At 35.6% G+C, this 12,222-nt stretch overlaps 1 protein-coding gene across 1 annotated transcript in view; it reads right to left on the minus strand.

The window, feature by feature from the left end:
* The window catches only part of c3a.5 (complement C3a, tandem duplicate 5), a 46,891-nt gene that overhangs the window by 33,102 nt on the left and 1,567 nt on the right, over positions 1-12,222 (minus strand). Inside the window, exons 2-13 of the mRNA XM_009295246.4 lie at positions 7,740-7,935; positions 7,447-7,615; positions 6,886-6,959; positions 6,699-6,787; positions 6,424-6,506; positions 6,256-6,343; positions 4,828-4,930; positions 4,319-4,439; positions 4,074-4,189; positions 3,845-3,991; positions 2,709-2,909; positions 107-298 (exon numbers count right to left, since the gene is read on the minus strand). Coding sequence (XP_009293521.1) covers positions 107-298; positions 2,709-2,909; positions 3,845-3,991; positions 4,074-4,189; positions 4,319-4,439; positions 4,828-4,930; positions 6,256-6,343; positions 6,424-6,506; positions 6,699-6,787; positions 6,886-6,959; positions 7,447-7,615; positions 7,740-7,935 — 1,579 coding nt within the window. The remainder of the gene's footprint in view (positions 1-106; positions 299-2,708; positions 2,910-3,844; positions 3,992-4,073; positions 4,190-4,318; positions 4,440-4,827; positions 4,931-6,255; positions 6,344-6,423; positions 6,507-6,698; positions 6,788-6,885; positions 6,960-7,446; positions 7,616-7,739; positions 7,936-12,222) is intronic.

Below are 12,222 nucleotides of genomic sequence, written 5' to 3' on the forward strand. Positions count from 1 at the left end.
GTCTTTTACATTTCAGTTTAAGCAATAACAGCTTGTGCAACTGTACACTGGTTATTTAAAAAAAATAAAAATAAATAAAAAAAATCAGTATGATTGCCAAACCCACCTTTCCCATGCATGTGTCCTTCACATCGACCCAGACTGAATCAGACACCACCTCAGACGAGCCCACATGGTAATAAGCCACAAAGCGGAAGGACGGCACCATTTCTTTGGTCACAGGTAGAGACAGAGTGACGAGAGCTTGTCCTTGCCTCTTAAACCGGTTTGCTTGAACAATCTGACCCTTACTCATGATCTGTGAGAAAAAAAGACAAATACAGTCAGTTTAAACTGTATTAGGACACGGCTCTCTGGAACACTTGACTCATTTTATTACACATAATTTAATTAGTAAACTAATTAGTTTTGTTTTCTTGGCATATATGGATTTCTTTGGTTGTCACCAGTGGTGTAAAGTAACAAATACTCAAATTACTGTAATTGAGTAGTTTTTCCTCAGGAATTGTAATTCACTGAGTAGTTTTAAAAATGTGTACTTTCCCTTATTCCCTGAATATATTTTTAGTGCTGTATCTGTACTTTCACCACTACTTTCCTTTAACCTGCAGTCACTGCTTTATTTTTTCTTGTCTATGAGGATTACAAAAATCAGTCCTGTGATTCCCGTCCAATCAAATGGCATCATAATGAACCATCAAGACATGTTAACTTTATATTCGCAGCAAACTGTTTGGAAGCATTAAAAGTGTTCAAGAAGATGTCTAAAATCTTTACACACATTGACCCAGAGACGGTTTAGATTCGTAATAAGATGACGGATGTTTACTGTATGATAACCAAAATGGCCTTAAACACCCAGCAGGCACAAGATGTCAACATGACTTCAGATTGACGTTGTAGCCCAATGTCATAGGGACGTTGTATTTAGTTTAGAAATGAAAATCAGGTCAAAGTCAGAACTCAACGTCAGGCCAATGTCCAACGTCTAACCTAAAATCCACCAAATATCAACATCTAATAATGTTACAGCTAGAGGTTGTGTAGACGTTACCACTATGACATCTATCAGGCGTTGGATTTTGGTTGTCATACCTGAAGAATAAATGTCAGTATTTGACGTCAATATGACATTAGTTTAAGATGTTGGCTCGACAGTGGATTTTGGTCACTTTCTAACACAACCTAAAATCAACCAAATATCAGCGTTATTTGACATCATTATTTAACGTCAAACTAACGTTGTCCTTAGACACCGGCAAGACATTGAATTTTGGTCACCTAAATCAACCTAAATCTAACCTAATATTGACATCTTATGACGTTGTGTGCCTGCTGGGCAATAACTGCACTACAGAATGTTACGTTTACACACATCCACAATTTACATGTAAACACATCAGCTTTCTACAGCATAATACTCACTACTCTTGAGTACATTTGAAAAGTCTACTTTTTACTCATACTTTGAGTAATATTCACAACCAATTGCTCTACTTGCACTACATTTTTAGGCGAGTAATGGTACTTTTACTCGAGTATGATTTTTCAGTACTCTGGTTGTTACCAACACCCGGTGAAAATTTCAAGTCAACAGCACCTTGAGAAATATGTTTACTGAGAAAAAATGTCGACAATACTCATGTTTAATACTTATTTTTCCATTTGTACACATTTACACAACCAATTATTGAATAGTAATGCGGTCATCCAATCAGAATCTGCCACATTCTCCTCCAATGGCCTCTGGAGACTTGGGATCGTCACAATACTAACATCTTAAAAAAATTGTTACTTTAATTGCATTTTTAAATTGACCTGGAATATGCGCACTAATGGTGTCAGGCCTGGATTGGCTAATCGGGAGGACGGGGAGAATTCCCGGTGGGCCGGTCTGTTTTTTTGGCCGCGAGGGCCGGTGTCCCCAGCTTCTTGCCCTCTCAGCAGTCACACTTTTTTCATTTATTTATTTATTCGACCATAGCCTCATTCTTTTTATGCATTATTTTGCCGCAGCTCCGCTCTTTATTTATTTTCTTGCAACGCCGTGAGCAAAATGCGCCCTGCAGGTTAATGATGATGTAACTATCATTCGACCGCAAACAGTGACACCTTAGTGAAAATAAAAATTCGAATAATTAATATTAATGAATATTAGGCCTGCTCACTGAAAATCAGATGATTAGAAATCTAAAAAGGGGACACAAGATTAAGCCATTGTGGTCCAGTGGTCAGCATGTTGTGTTACAACGCCACTGACCTGGGTTTGAATCTCACCTAATTTATTTATTGATTTATTTATTTTAATTTTTAGTGTTAAGACATATCATTTGAATTACTTATGTAGGTGTAAATGTTTTATTTAAATTTTTTGTGTGACCACCATTACAAAGGACTGGATATCTGTAAAGAATTTTGCACAGAATATACTGTATATTGAAATATTGCAGGAAAGGACATTGTGATGTTTTAAAGAATAGTGTTGGACATTTAGCTACCCTTTAATGTTCTCTTATTTACGAAAAACGTTCGTTCTAAAGCAGCTGTTTCCTTGAAAAAGACATAAGAGTGTCATTAGAAACTGAATTGGAAATGATGTCTATTCAATAGTCAGTCGTGATAGCGGAGGTGGGCCCGTCTAAGGCTTGAAACTCCAGGGCTGAAAAGGAGTCCCACTCTGGCCCTGAATGGTGTCATGCGTTACTCACCATATATGTGAAATCCTGGTTCACCACTCCAGCACCATTTCCCAGATTCAGGTTGACCTTCATCTGATCCCCGATCTCGAGCTCTGCGGCATCGATGCCGATGTGCAGGTAATTGTTGGCGCCTTTAGGTTTGTAGGCCCGAGCAGTCATCTTCTTCACTGCCTGCTGGTCAGTGCTTAACTGCGGATCTTTGGTATTCGCCTGGAAATGGACATACAGTAATGAGATTTACAATTTGCATCAAGTCACTGAAACTTCAGCCTTATTCAGATTAGTTTTATCTGGAGACCTCTCATACAGGATGGTAAAAATGTAATGTTTGTAAAAAATTAATAATACAAAAAAATAAATGAATAATAAGTATTAAATAAGTACTAATTAGTGGTGTTAGTGACGCCAGCAGGAGGTGTTCAACATGCCGTCGGTCCTAACACCCCAGTATATTGATGAGGACTCTATACTGCACAGTGAGCGGTATCTTTAGGATGAGACGTTAAACTGAGGTCCTGACTCTCTGTGGTCATTAAAAATCCGGGGATGTCCTTCGAAAAAGAGTAAAGGGTTAATCCCGGTGTTCTGGTCAAATTTGCCCACTGGCCTCTGTCCATCATGGCATCCTAACCCTCCCCATATCATATTGGCTTCATCATCTGCTTCCTCTCCACCAATCAGCTGGTGTGTGGTGTACGGTCTGGCGCAATATAGCTGCCGTTGCGTCATCCAGGCTGCACACTGTTAGTGGTTGAGTAGAAAAAAATGTGTAGAGTGCTTTGAGTATCCAGAAAAGCGCTATATAAAATGTAAGGAATTAATTATTATTATTATTATAGGAAAGGCCCCATATTTTATCATACATCTTCAGGTTGCCAAATCTAGAGAATTGCAACCTGTCCCAGCTTGAGGGCAGAAACCATTTCAGCAAACCATTTAAAAAAAAAAAACTTGAAGGTGACATAAGAGATTTCGACTTTCAGAATCACTCTGTCACACCATGTCAAAAAAAGGGAGTTGTTGATGTTAAGCCAATTTAAAGTCTGGTCTGAACATCTAAATAATATATGAAAAAACTTCCACATGAAGAGCCTGAGAATCCAGTCTAATACCCTTCCAGAATTCAGATACAGTTCTAGTCTTACAGTGATCTCCAATGTTGAAGATCCTCCCAATGTGTTGATGGTCACTTTAGTGATGCCGTTGGGTTTTGTCCGACCTTTGACCCCTCCAGGATTGACCTCCACCTCCACATTTTCAGCAGGTGTCCCATCAGGATTTGTTACGTAGACCTAAAGACATAACGAAAAACTAGAGTCATCAAAGCACAGTGGTGGCGATTTTGGGGTCCAGTTTTGTGCGCTTGTGTTTTACCGAGACATCGAAGGACATCCCGGGTTTGAAGAATTGCGGTGTTCGTTTGAAATAGATCGAGTATGGAGACGTCACAATCTGAATGCCTTTCTTTTCCGCATCCACCATTTCACTGCCTGAGACACACAAATCAGTCATTTTATGAGTTAAAGTCAAGTTTTATGTCATATTGCAGGTTTTTAAAGTCTCTTCTGCACTGCTATGATGTAAAAGATCAGCTCATAGAAAACTCCAGATGCTCTCACCAGACTCTGTTAAAACACTGGCTAAAATGTAGATGGATTTCCCAACCAGCTCCTGGATTTCTGGGAAGGTTTGCTTGATCATTTCACTCGTCAGCTCGGCTTCTCCTTCTCCATCATAGATCTACACATACACACACACACAAATAGTAGTAATAGTAGATCAACTAGATCAATTGTTGTTTTTTCTGTTTATGCATGCAAAAATATAGTTTATATATTTAGTATGATATATGAAATGTTTGAATACGTTTTTTAAAATACATCTACATTTTCACTTTCTATTGTATTACAAATAATGCAGTATATTTTTACACATTAACCATTTTCAAAAAAAACTATATATATATATATATATATATATATATATATATATATATATATATATATATATATATATATATATATATAAATATATATATATTTATATATATGAATAAACAAATTAAAATATTGCAGAGCATACAACATATACACGCACACAGTATCACTATTTTTATAAATAAACTGACCTGAACTCTCTGCAGTGAAGCCGCCATGCTGATCTTCTTCTCACCGTCCACCAATCCAAACACCACAAATGCACTTCCTCGCACCTTATTACCAAACAAATACCTGACAAAAGAAAATATTTGAGGATGTGCAATAGATCTACAATGATAACAGGCACAGAAATTATTTCGTTCTACAGTAGGTAAAAAAAAAAGAAATAAATTAAGAAAGAAGAAACAGATGAAAAAACAACAATATTAAAGAGATAAAAATTGAAGAAAAACAGAAGAATAAACAAAAAAGGAACATACATAAAGTAAAAAAGGAAATAAAAAATAACAAACAAAAAAACTAATGAAAAAACAAGAGATCAACTACTAAGCAAAGATAAAAACAAATGAAAGAATAAAACAAAGAAAAATAAAAAACAAAAAGAGAAAAATAAAACAGATAAGAAACAAAGAACAAACTAACAAAAAAACATACAAACTAAACTAAAATAATTAGTAATAAATGAACAAACTAAAACAAGGAAGGAAAGCATGAATGAAAGAAAGAAAGGACAAAGGAACAAAAGGAAGGATGAACGACAGTAAGAAAGAAAGGACAAAGGAACAAAAGGAAGGAGGGATGAATGAATGAAAGGACGAACGAACAAATGAAAGAAAGAACAAAGGAACAAAAGGAAGGACAAACAAACGAAAGGAAGGACAAACAAAAGCAAGGATGGACAAAAGGAAGGAAGGAACAACGATTGAAAAGGAAGGAAGGACAAAGGAACAAAGGAAGGGATGAACGAAAGTAAGTAAGAAAGAAAGGACAAAGGAACAAAAGGAAGGATGAATGAATGAAAGGACAAACAAGCAAATGAAAGGAAGAACAAAGGAACAAAAGGAAGGACGGACAAAAGGAAGGAAGGAACGACGATTGAAAAGGAAGGAAGGACAAAGGAACAAAAGGAAGGACGAACAAACGAAAGGAAGGACGAACAAACGAAAGGAAGGAAGGACAAAGGAAGAAAGGACAAACAAACGAAAGGAAGGACAAATTAAGAAAATTAAGGACAAACAAGCAAAAAGGACAAACGAACGAAAGGAAGGATGAACTAACTAACAAAAAGGACTAATGAACAAAAGAAAGAACGAACAAAGCAAGGACGGACAAACAAAAGGAAGGTACGATGATTGAAAAGGAAGGAAGGACAAAGGAACGAAAGGAAGAATTTATAAAGGGAAGAAAGGACAAGCGACAGGAAGAAAGGACAAAGGAAGGACAAAAGAATGAAAGGAAGGAAAAAGGAATAAAAAAACAAACAAACAAAAGGACAATTGAAAGGAAGGACTGACAAATGAACGAGAGGAAGGATGAACGGACTGATAGGCTGGTGAATGAAAGGACGGACAAACGAAAAAAAAGGACAAAAGAAAAGCAGTGATGGTGAGTTGTACTTGGCTGATATGTCCACAGTCAGAGATTCTTGGTTCACATAGAAGAAAGGTTTGCTTGGACGCAAGTTGACTTCAAAGCTGGGCAGCACTACAGGAACAAAACAATCCTCTAAATTTAATATTTAATATTTTACAGAGTTTTAACAGAACCAGAAGGCAGAAACGCACCGTACTCCTTAACCTCAAACTCAGTGGTGAAGTTTTTCTGCGGTGTGTTTGTGTATCTGGCAATCAACTTCCAAACCCCAGCACTACAGAATAAACACAACTAGTCAAACACAAAGAGACTTATTTATTTATGATCTTTATCCATACAGAAACCTGATATATGGGCACACATGAACATATACAGTGAGTAAATGAATATTTCCTACAGGACGCTTCACAATAATGATTTGTTGCTTTAGATTCATGTATTTATTACATTTCAACAGTGAACAAACCTGGCGAGTTCAGTCAGGGCGAAGTTTTCGGTCCCGATGCCTCCTCTTGGCATGAATTTATCCCTTTCCAGTGTGATGCCTTGAGGGTTCTTGATGAACAGTGAAAATGCAACAAATTTGAAGATTTCAGATCTTTACCTCACAATATGTTCATCAATGCTTTTAATTTTAGTGCGTATCAGAGTACCATGATATCGACAGAGATCGAAGCTCCATCAAACGGAAGATGATCCGGGGTTAGAGAGAAGATCCTGTAATTCACTGCAAAATACGTCAAGTTAGCTTTGTTTCATGCACAATACAATGCATGTATTTTAAGCGAGTTTAGAGCTTATTACCGTATCAATAGCCATTTCATGGAAAAAATACATATACAATTTACAAAATAACACTTTTCTATAATACACTCTCAAACCACCTGGCTTTCATTGAATTTAATGCAAAAAATTAAAAGTGCAGTAGCTGATCTGCCAAAATGCTAATCGGATAGCATATTAGCTTTGGACAGCAGGGAGGGACTGTGTTTCAAAGCCACGCCTCTTGAAATCACGAGCGCGCCCACCGCGACACAACAGCAGTCAACCCAGTTCATTCGCCAGTTAGAAGTGTATGTAGTGGTTGGCCGGGCGGCGAGCAGGAATTTCACTTATTACTAAGCCACACTGAATATTCAGAGTAGCGGTAAACAATATCAGGAGCGCGTCACAGAAAACTCGTCACTCTTTTGAAAAGTTTGACCAGCTCATACCCGTGCTAGAAGGCGTGTAGATGGGCTTGTCAGTCTGTGCAAACAAATATCCAGACTGGAACGACAGCAAGACCACTTTCTCCAGAGTGTGAGTCGGGAAAATAGCTTGCAGATACACATACTGCTTCTCCAGAGGGTCATCAGAGAAGAAGTTCAGATCATCACGGATCTAAATATCAGAAGATTAATCAATTAGTTACATCTGAAGATAAAAAGACTGGATGTAAAGATGACCTCTCATCACCATATGATATATCATCAATACACTTAGCCAGGGGTTAAGGAGTTCTGACCTTTATATCTGTGAGGATCAGGAAACTGTTTTGCGCGGTCAGTGTCACTGTTTTTGACAGGATGTCCAGGTTCTTCTTTGGATGGTTCTTTACAGAGATCTTTACGTCCAGGCTTTTACCGGTGTAATCCTGCGCCTCCACTAACACTTTTGCAGATGAACCCACTCCCAGTAGATTAGGAGCCGACAGCACATATCTGAGAATGAGACAATTTGAGACACAAAATTATTAGTTCTCCTGTGTTTTTGTTTTCCGCTTTCTCTTTCTAATATTTGCCAAACGATGTTTAACAGATTCAGGATTTTTTCTTCTGGAGAAAGTCTTGTTTTATTTCAGCTAGTATTGACCTTATTCTGAAATGCGGAAGTGCGCCTGTTTTCGCGATTGTCTTAGAACTTCCGATTCAGTCGCCTATGGGAGAAATGACTAGGAATAGTAAACGGCAGAAAACGGTCAAACTTCTTGCTCTACAAACAAATGTTTGCATGACAATACAGACCAAGTAGAAGAATATGATAAGAAAACATCAGTTTGCAACATCAAAAAGGAAAATGAGCAGTTTTTAATGTCTAAAAATGAATGGAAGTGAATGAGACTGGAAGTCAAGCCAAAAAGATTTAGCAAAAAGCTGCGCCTGCTCGTTTGCAAAGAATAAGGTGAATAAAATCAGTTTTTTTTAAACCCATTTAAAAAGTCAATATTATTAGCCCCCTTAACCAATATTTGTTTTGGATAGTCTCCAAAACAAACCACTGCTATACATTAACTTGCCTAATTGCCCTAACTTTACCCTAGCTGAATACTAGTGCCTTGAAGAATATCTAGTCAAATACTATGTGCTAGTGTTTAGTGATTAGATTAGATAAATTAGTGATTAGAAATAAGCTATTAAACTATTATGATTAGAAGTGTATTGGGATAAAATTCTGGTCAACAAATTGGGGAAAAATCTACTAATAACTCAGGCGGACTAATAATTCTGACCAGGGGCGGTTTTATGATTTTAGTTTTAGGGGGGCTCAACTCCTTATAAAACGTAAAAAAAAGAAAAAGATAATTTTTTAAAAAAAACTATTAAATTACTACTTATAAATTGTTACTCCTTATAAAAGGTAAAAAAAATTATATATATATATATATATATATATATATATATATATATATATATATATATATATATATATATATATATATATATATATGACAATTCATAAGTAGTAATTTAATAGTAATACACTTAATGTTTGTTTAATATGGCTTGTATACTAGTATTCCACTGTGTTACATAGGCACAGGCACTTGAGTTTACTGTAGTAAAAAACACTTTTTATATATTCTAGTGCATTTTTTGATTCCATGGATGAAATAAATAAACTGCCACTCTACTAATTATATATATTTTTAAACGTACAGGTTAATTCACATATTTCACGATCTGAATGATAATGATAAATAGGTATTTTTTTAATACAAGACAACATTTAATGCTTCTATCTCTGTCAGAGACAGTTAAAACGAGTACATTCTCTAAGTGCTACTATGACTATTTAATCCTTTCTGTGTAAGACTGTATGGTATAGTTCAGGGTTGGCCAACCCTGTTCCTGGAGAGCCACCTTCCAGCAGATTTCAGTTGCTACCCACATCAAACACACCTGCCTGTAATTATCACGTGGTGTTCAGGTCCTAATTAATTGGTTCAGGTGTGTTTGATATGGTTAGCAACTAAAATCTGCAGGAAGGTGGCTCTCCAGGAACAGGGTTGGCCACCCCTGGTATAGTTAATGCCGCACAAACAAAAGTGTTTAATGAAATAAAAATAGCGACAGAGTTACATTTTTCGCTGGAGGAAACAGCTGTGCTGATGAGGTGAACACAGAGATAACCCGACTGTTCCTTTATTACATTGAGATACAGGTGACACAAGATTATCTACTGCATATCAAAGAACTGCAAAGAAGCAGATATTATAACAATTAATCAATAAGCACACACCTTGTTCTCTCGCCATCCACTGCTGTAGTTTGCTGATCAAATGAAAAACAAAATACGGGGAGGAGCCGAATCCTGCCGCCATTTACTTATCAAATTTAAAGGGGACTGTGGCGATAATTTAGTGTACAGTTTATGAGCTAATCACAAAAGTTTAAGGGGGGCTGAGTGGAAATATAGGGGGCCCCTAAAATAGGCCTAGCAACGCCCATGATTCTGACACTGTATAGTTGATTGATATTGTGACGTTGCATTTTCGATTACACTTTACAATAAGGTTTCATTAGTTAATGTATTTACTAACATGAACTAATCATGAACAACACATGTACAGCATTTATTAATCATAATTGAACATTTTCTAATGCATTATTAACATCCAAGTCCATGCTTGTTAACATTAGTTAATGCACCATGAGTTAACATGAACTAACAATGAATTACTGTATTTTCATTAACTAACGTTAACTAACATGAACAAATACAATTGTAAATGTATTGCTCATTGTTTGTTCATGTTAGTGAATGCATTAATTAACATTAACTAATTAACCTTATTGTAAAGTGTGACCATTTTCACTGTCACACATGATAAAAACTAATATAATTAGCATTAACAATTTAAATTGCAGTTAAAAGTTAAACATTTTTGTTTTCCATGACCCTAATTATAAAAACTGCTGTTTATTAAAATCTAAAAACTGTCCTGTGGTGCAGCGCTTATAAATAATAATGAACAAATAAATAAAAAAAAAAAGATTTATTGTCCTTTGTTGACACCCCTATTTATTGAAAATGTCCAACAAGTCTGACAATGCATGCAGATTTTTATTTATTTATTTATTTATTTTATTTTATTTATTTTTTTACAAAACCCAGTTAACATCTAACCTCAGTGCAAAAAAATAGTGCAACATGCATAAATAATATACACACGCGTAACAATATACAGACAGAGGTAGTGTTATGGATACAAAGAAGGTGTGTTAATAACTACTAAGGTTATACAAGCATGATATTACATTACGCAAGATATCACATTATAATATACAGAAGTAGAACGGTCTCCAGCATCCTCTAGTTATTACGGAGCCGTTTTGACAGGAGCAGTGATGTTCATGACGCGTCCAAGCATTTATATCTCAAGATTAACTTTATTTACTTACAAATACTACAAACAAACACGGTCAAAAAACTGTTTCCCCGCTACTCCTGCCAGCTGATCACCCATCACCTGTGAGCCCTTACGTAAGCAGGTGAGCTGACGTGACATGTAGGTGGAGTATATCTATATCATTAAACCACTCGATTAGTGACACAGAATAATACTTTATAATATTGTTAATCTGGTCCCACTTTATATTAAGTGGTCTTAACTAATATGTACTTACACAGGAACTAATAGTTTGTAATAATGTACTTATTGTGTAAATACATGTATTTACTGTGTACTTATGCTTGATTAAATACCTGTTTGTATTTACATCTGTAATTAACTTTTGTAATTACATTTGTAAATACACTGCTGACCATTCCCTACATCTTAACCCACACTTAAACCTACCCACACCACCAAACCTGTCCATAACCCAACCTCTATCCCAACTCAGAAGCACCACAAGTGTTCTCAAATGCATTATAAACACAATAAGTACATTGTATTTATTTTTTGATGCAAGTACATAGTAGTTAAGGACACTTAATATAAAGTGGGACCGTTAATCTTAATCAATCATGCAACAAATAAACAAATAAAACATAAATATATATAAATATCACAAATGGCTCCAACAAGACGTACTTACTATGGGCAAATTATACAGTTTAAACTAGATAATAGATGCATATACACTATAGCAGAAAAAAACCATAAACATATTTCATAGATGGGTAAGGTATTGATAAATAAACAGTACTATGAAAATAAAAGGTGTCCAACAATAAAGATCAAGATGAATATCAGTATTAGAAGTTGTTTTTAATTTTGCTGTCACACCACAGGACATTTTTACAGTACAATACAGAAAAATCTTTGGTAACACTTCAGGTCACAATTCAGGATATTAACAACCGGTTAATAAGCACTATTAACTTAATAAATGGCTGTTTATTAATAGTTAGTAAGGTATGAGTTGGGTTTATCTTAATCTGAATCCCTAATAAAAGTATAATTAGGGTATAAGATCATACTTTCAGAATAAGATCATACTTTATAACTCCCAATGGACAGTTAATATCTTAATAATAGGCAGGTTATAAGCCAGTAGTTAATAGCATGCATTGTGACCTAAACTTAAGTGTTACCCAAATGTTAACAGTGACAGAATGTATAAAGTTGGTAAAACCCTTCAACATTTACACTTAAAACTACATAAATATACAATTTTTCTTGAAGAAAGACTGTAAAATGTGTGTATGCTGACGCCTATTTGTCGTTTATTCATATATCCTGTATACATCAACATCAAGAAGCACTTCATAAAATTAACACT

The sequence above is a fragment of the Danio rerio genome, chromosome 1 (genome assembly GCF_049306965.1).
Source record: "Danio rerio strain Tuebingen ecotype United States chromosome 1, GRCz12tu, whole genome shotgun sequence".
NCBI lineage: Eukaryota > Metazoa > Chordata > Actinopteri > Cypriniformes > Danionidae > Danio > Danio rerio.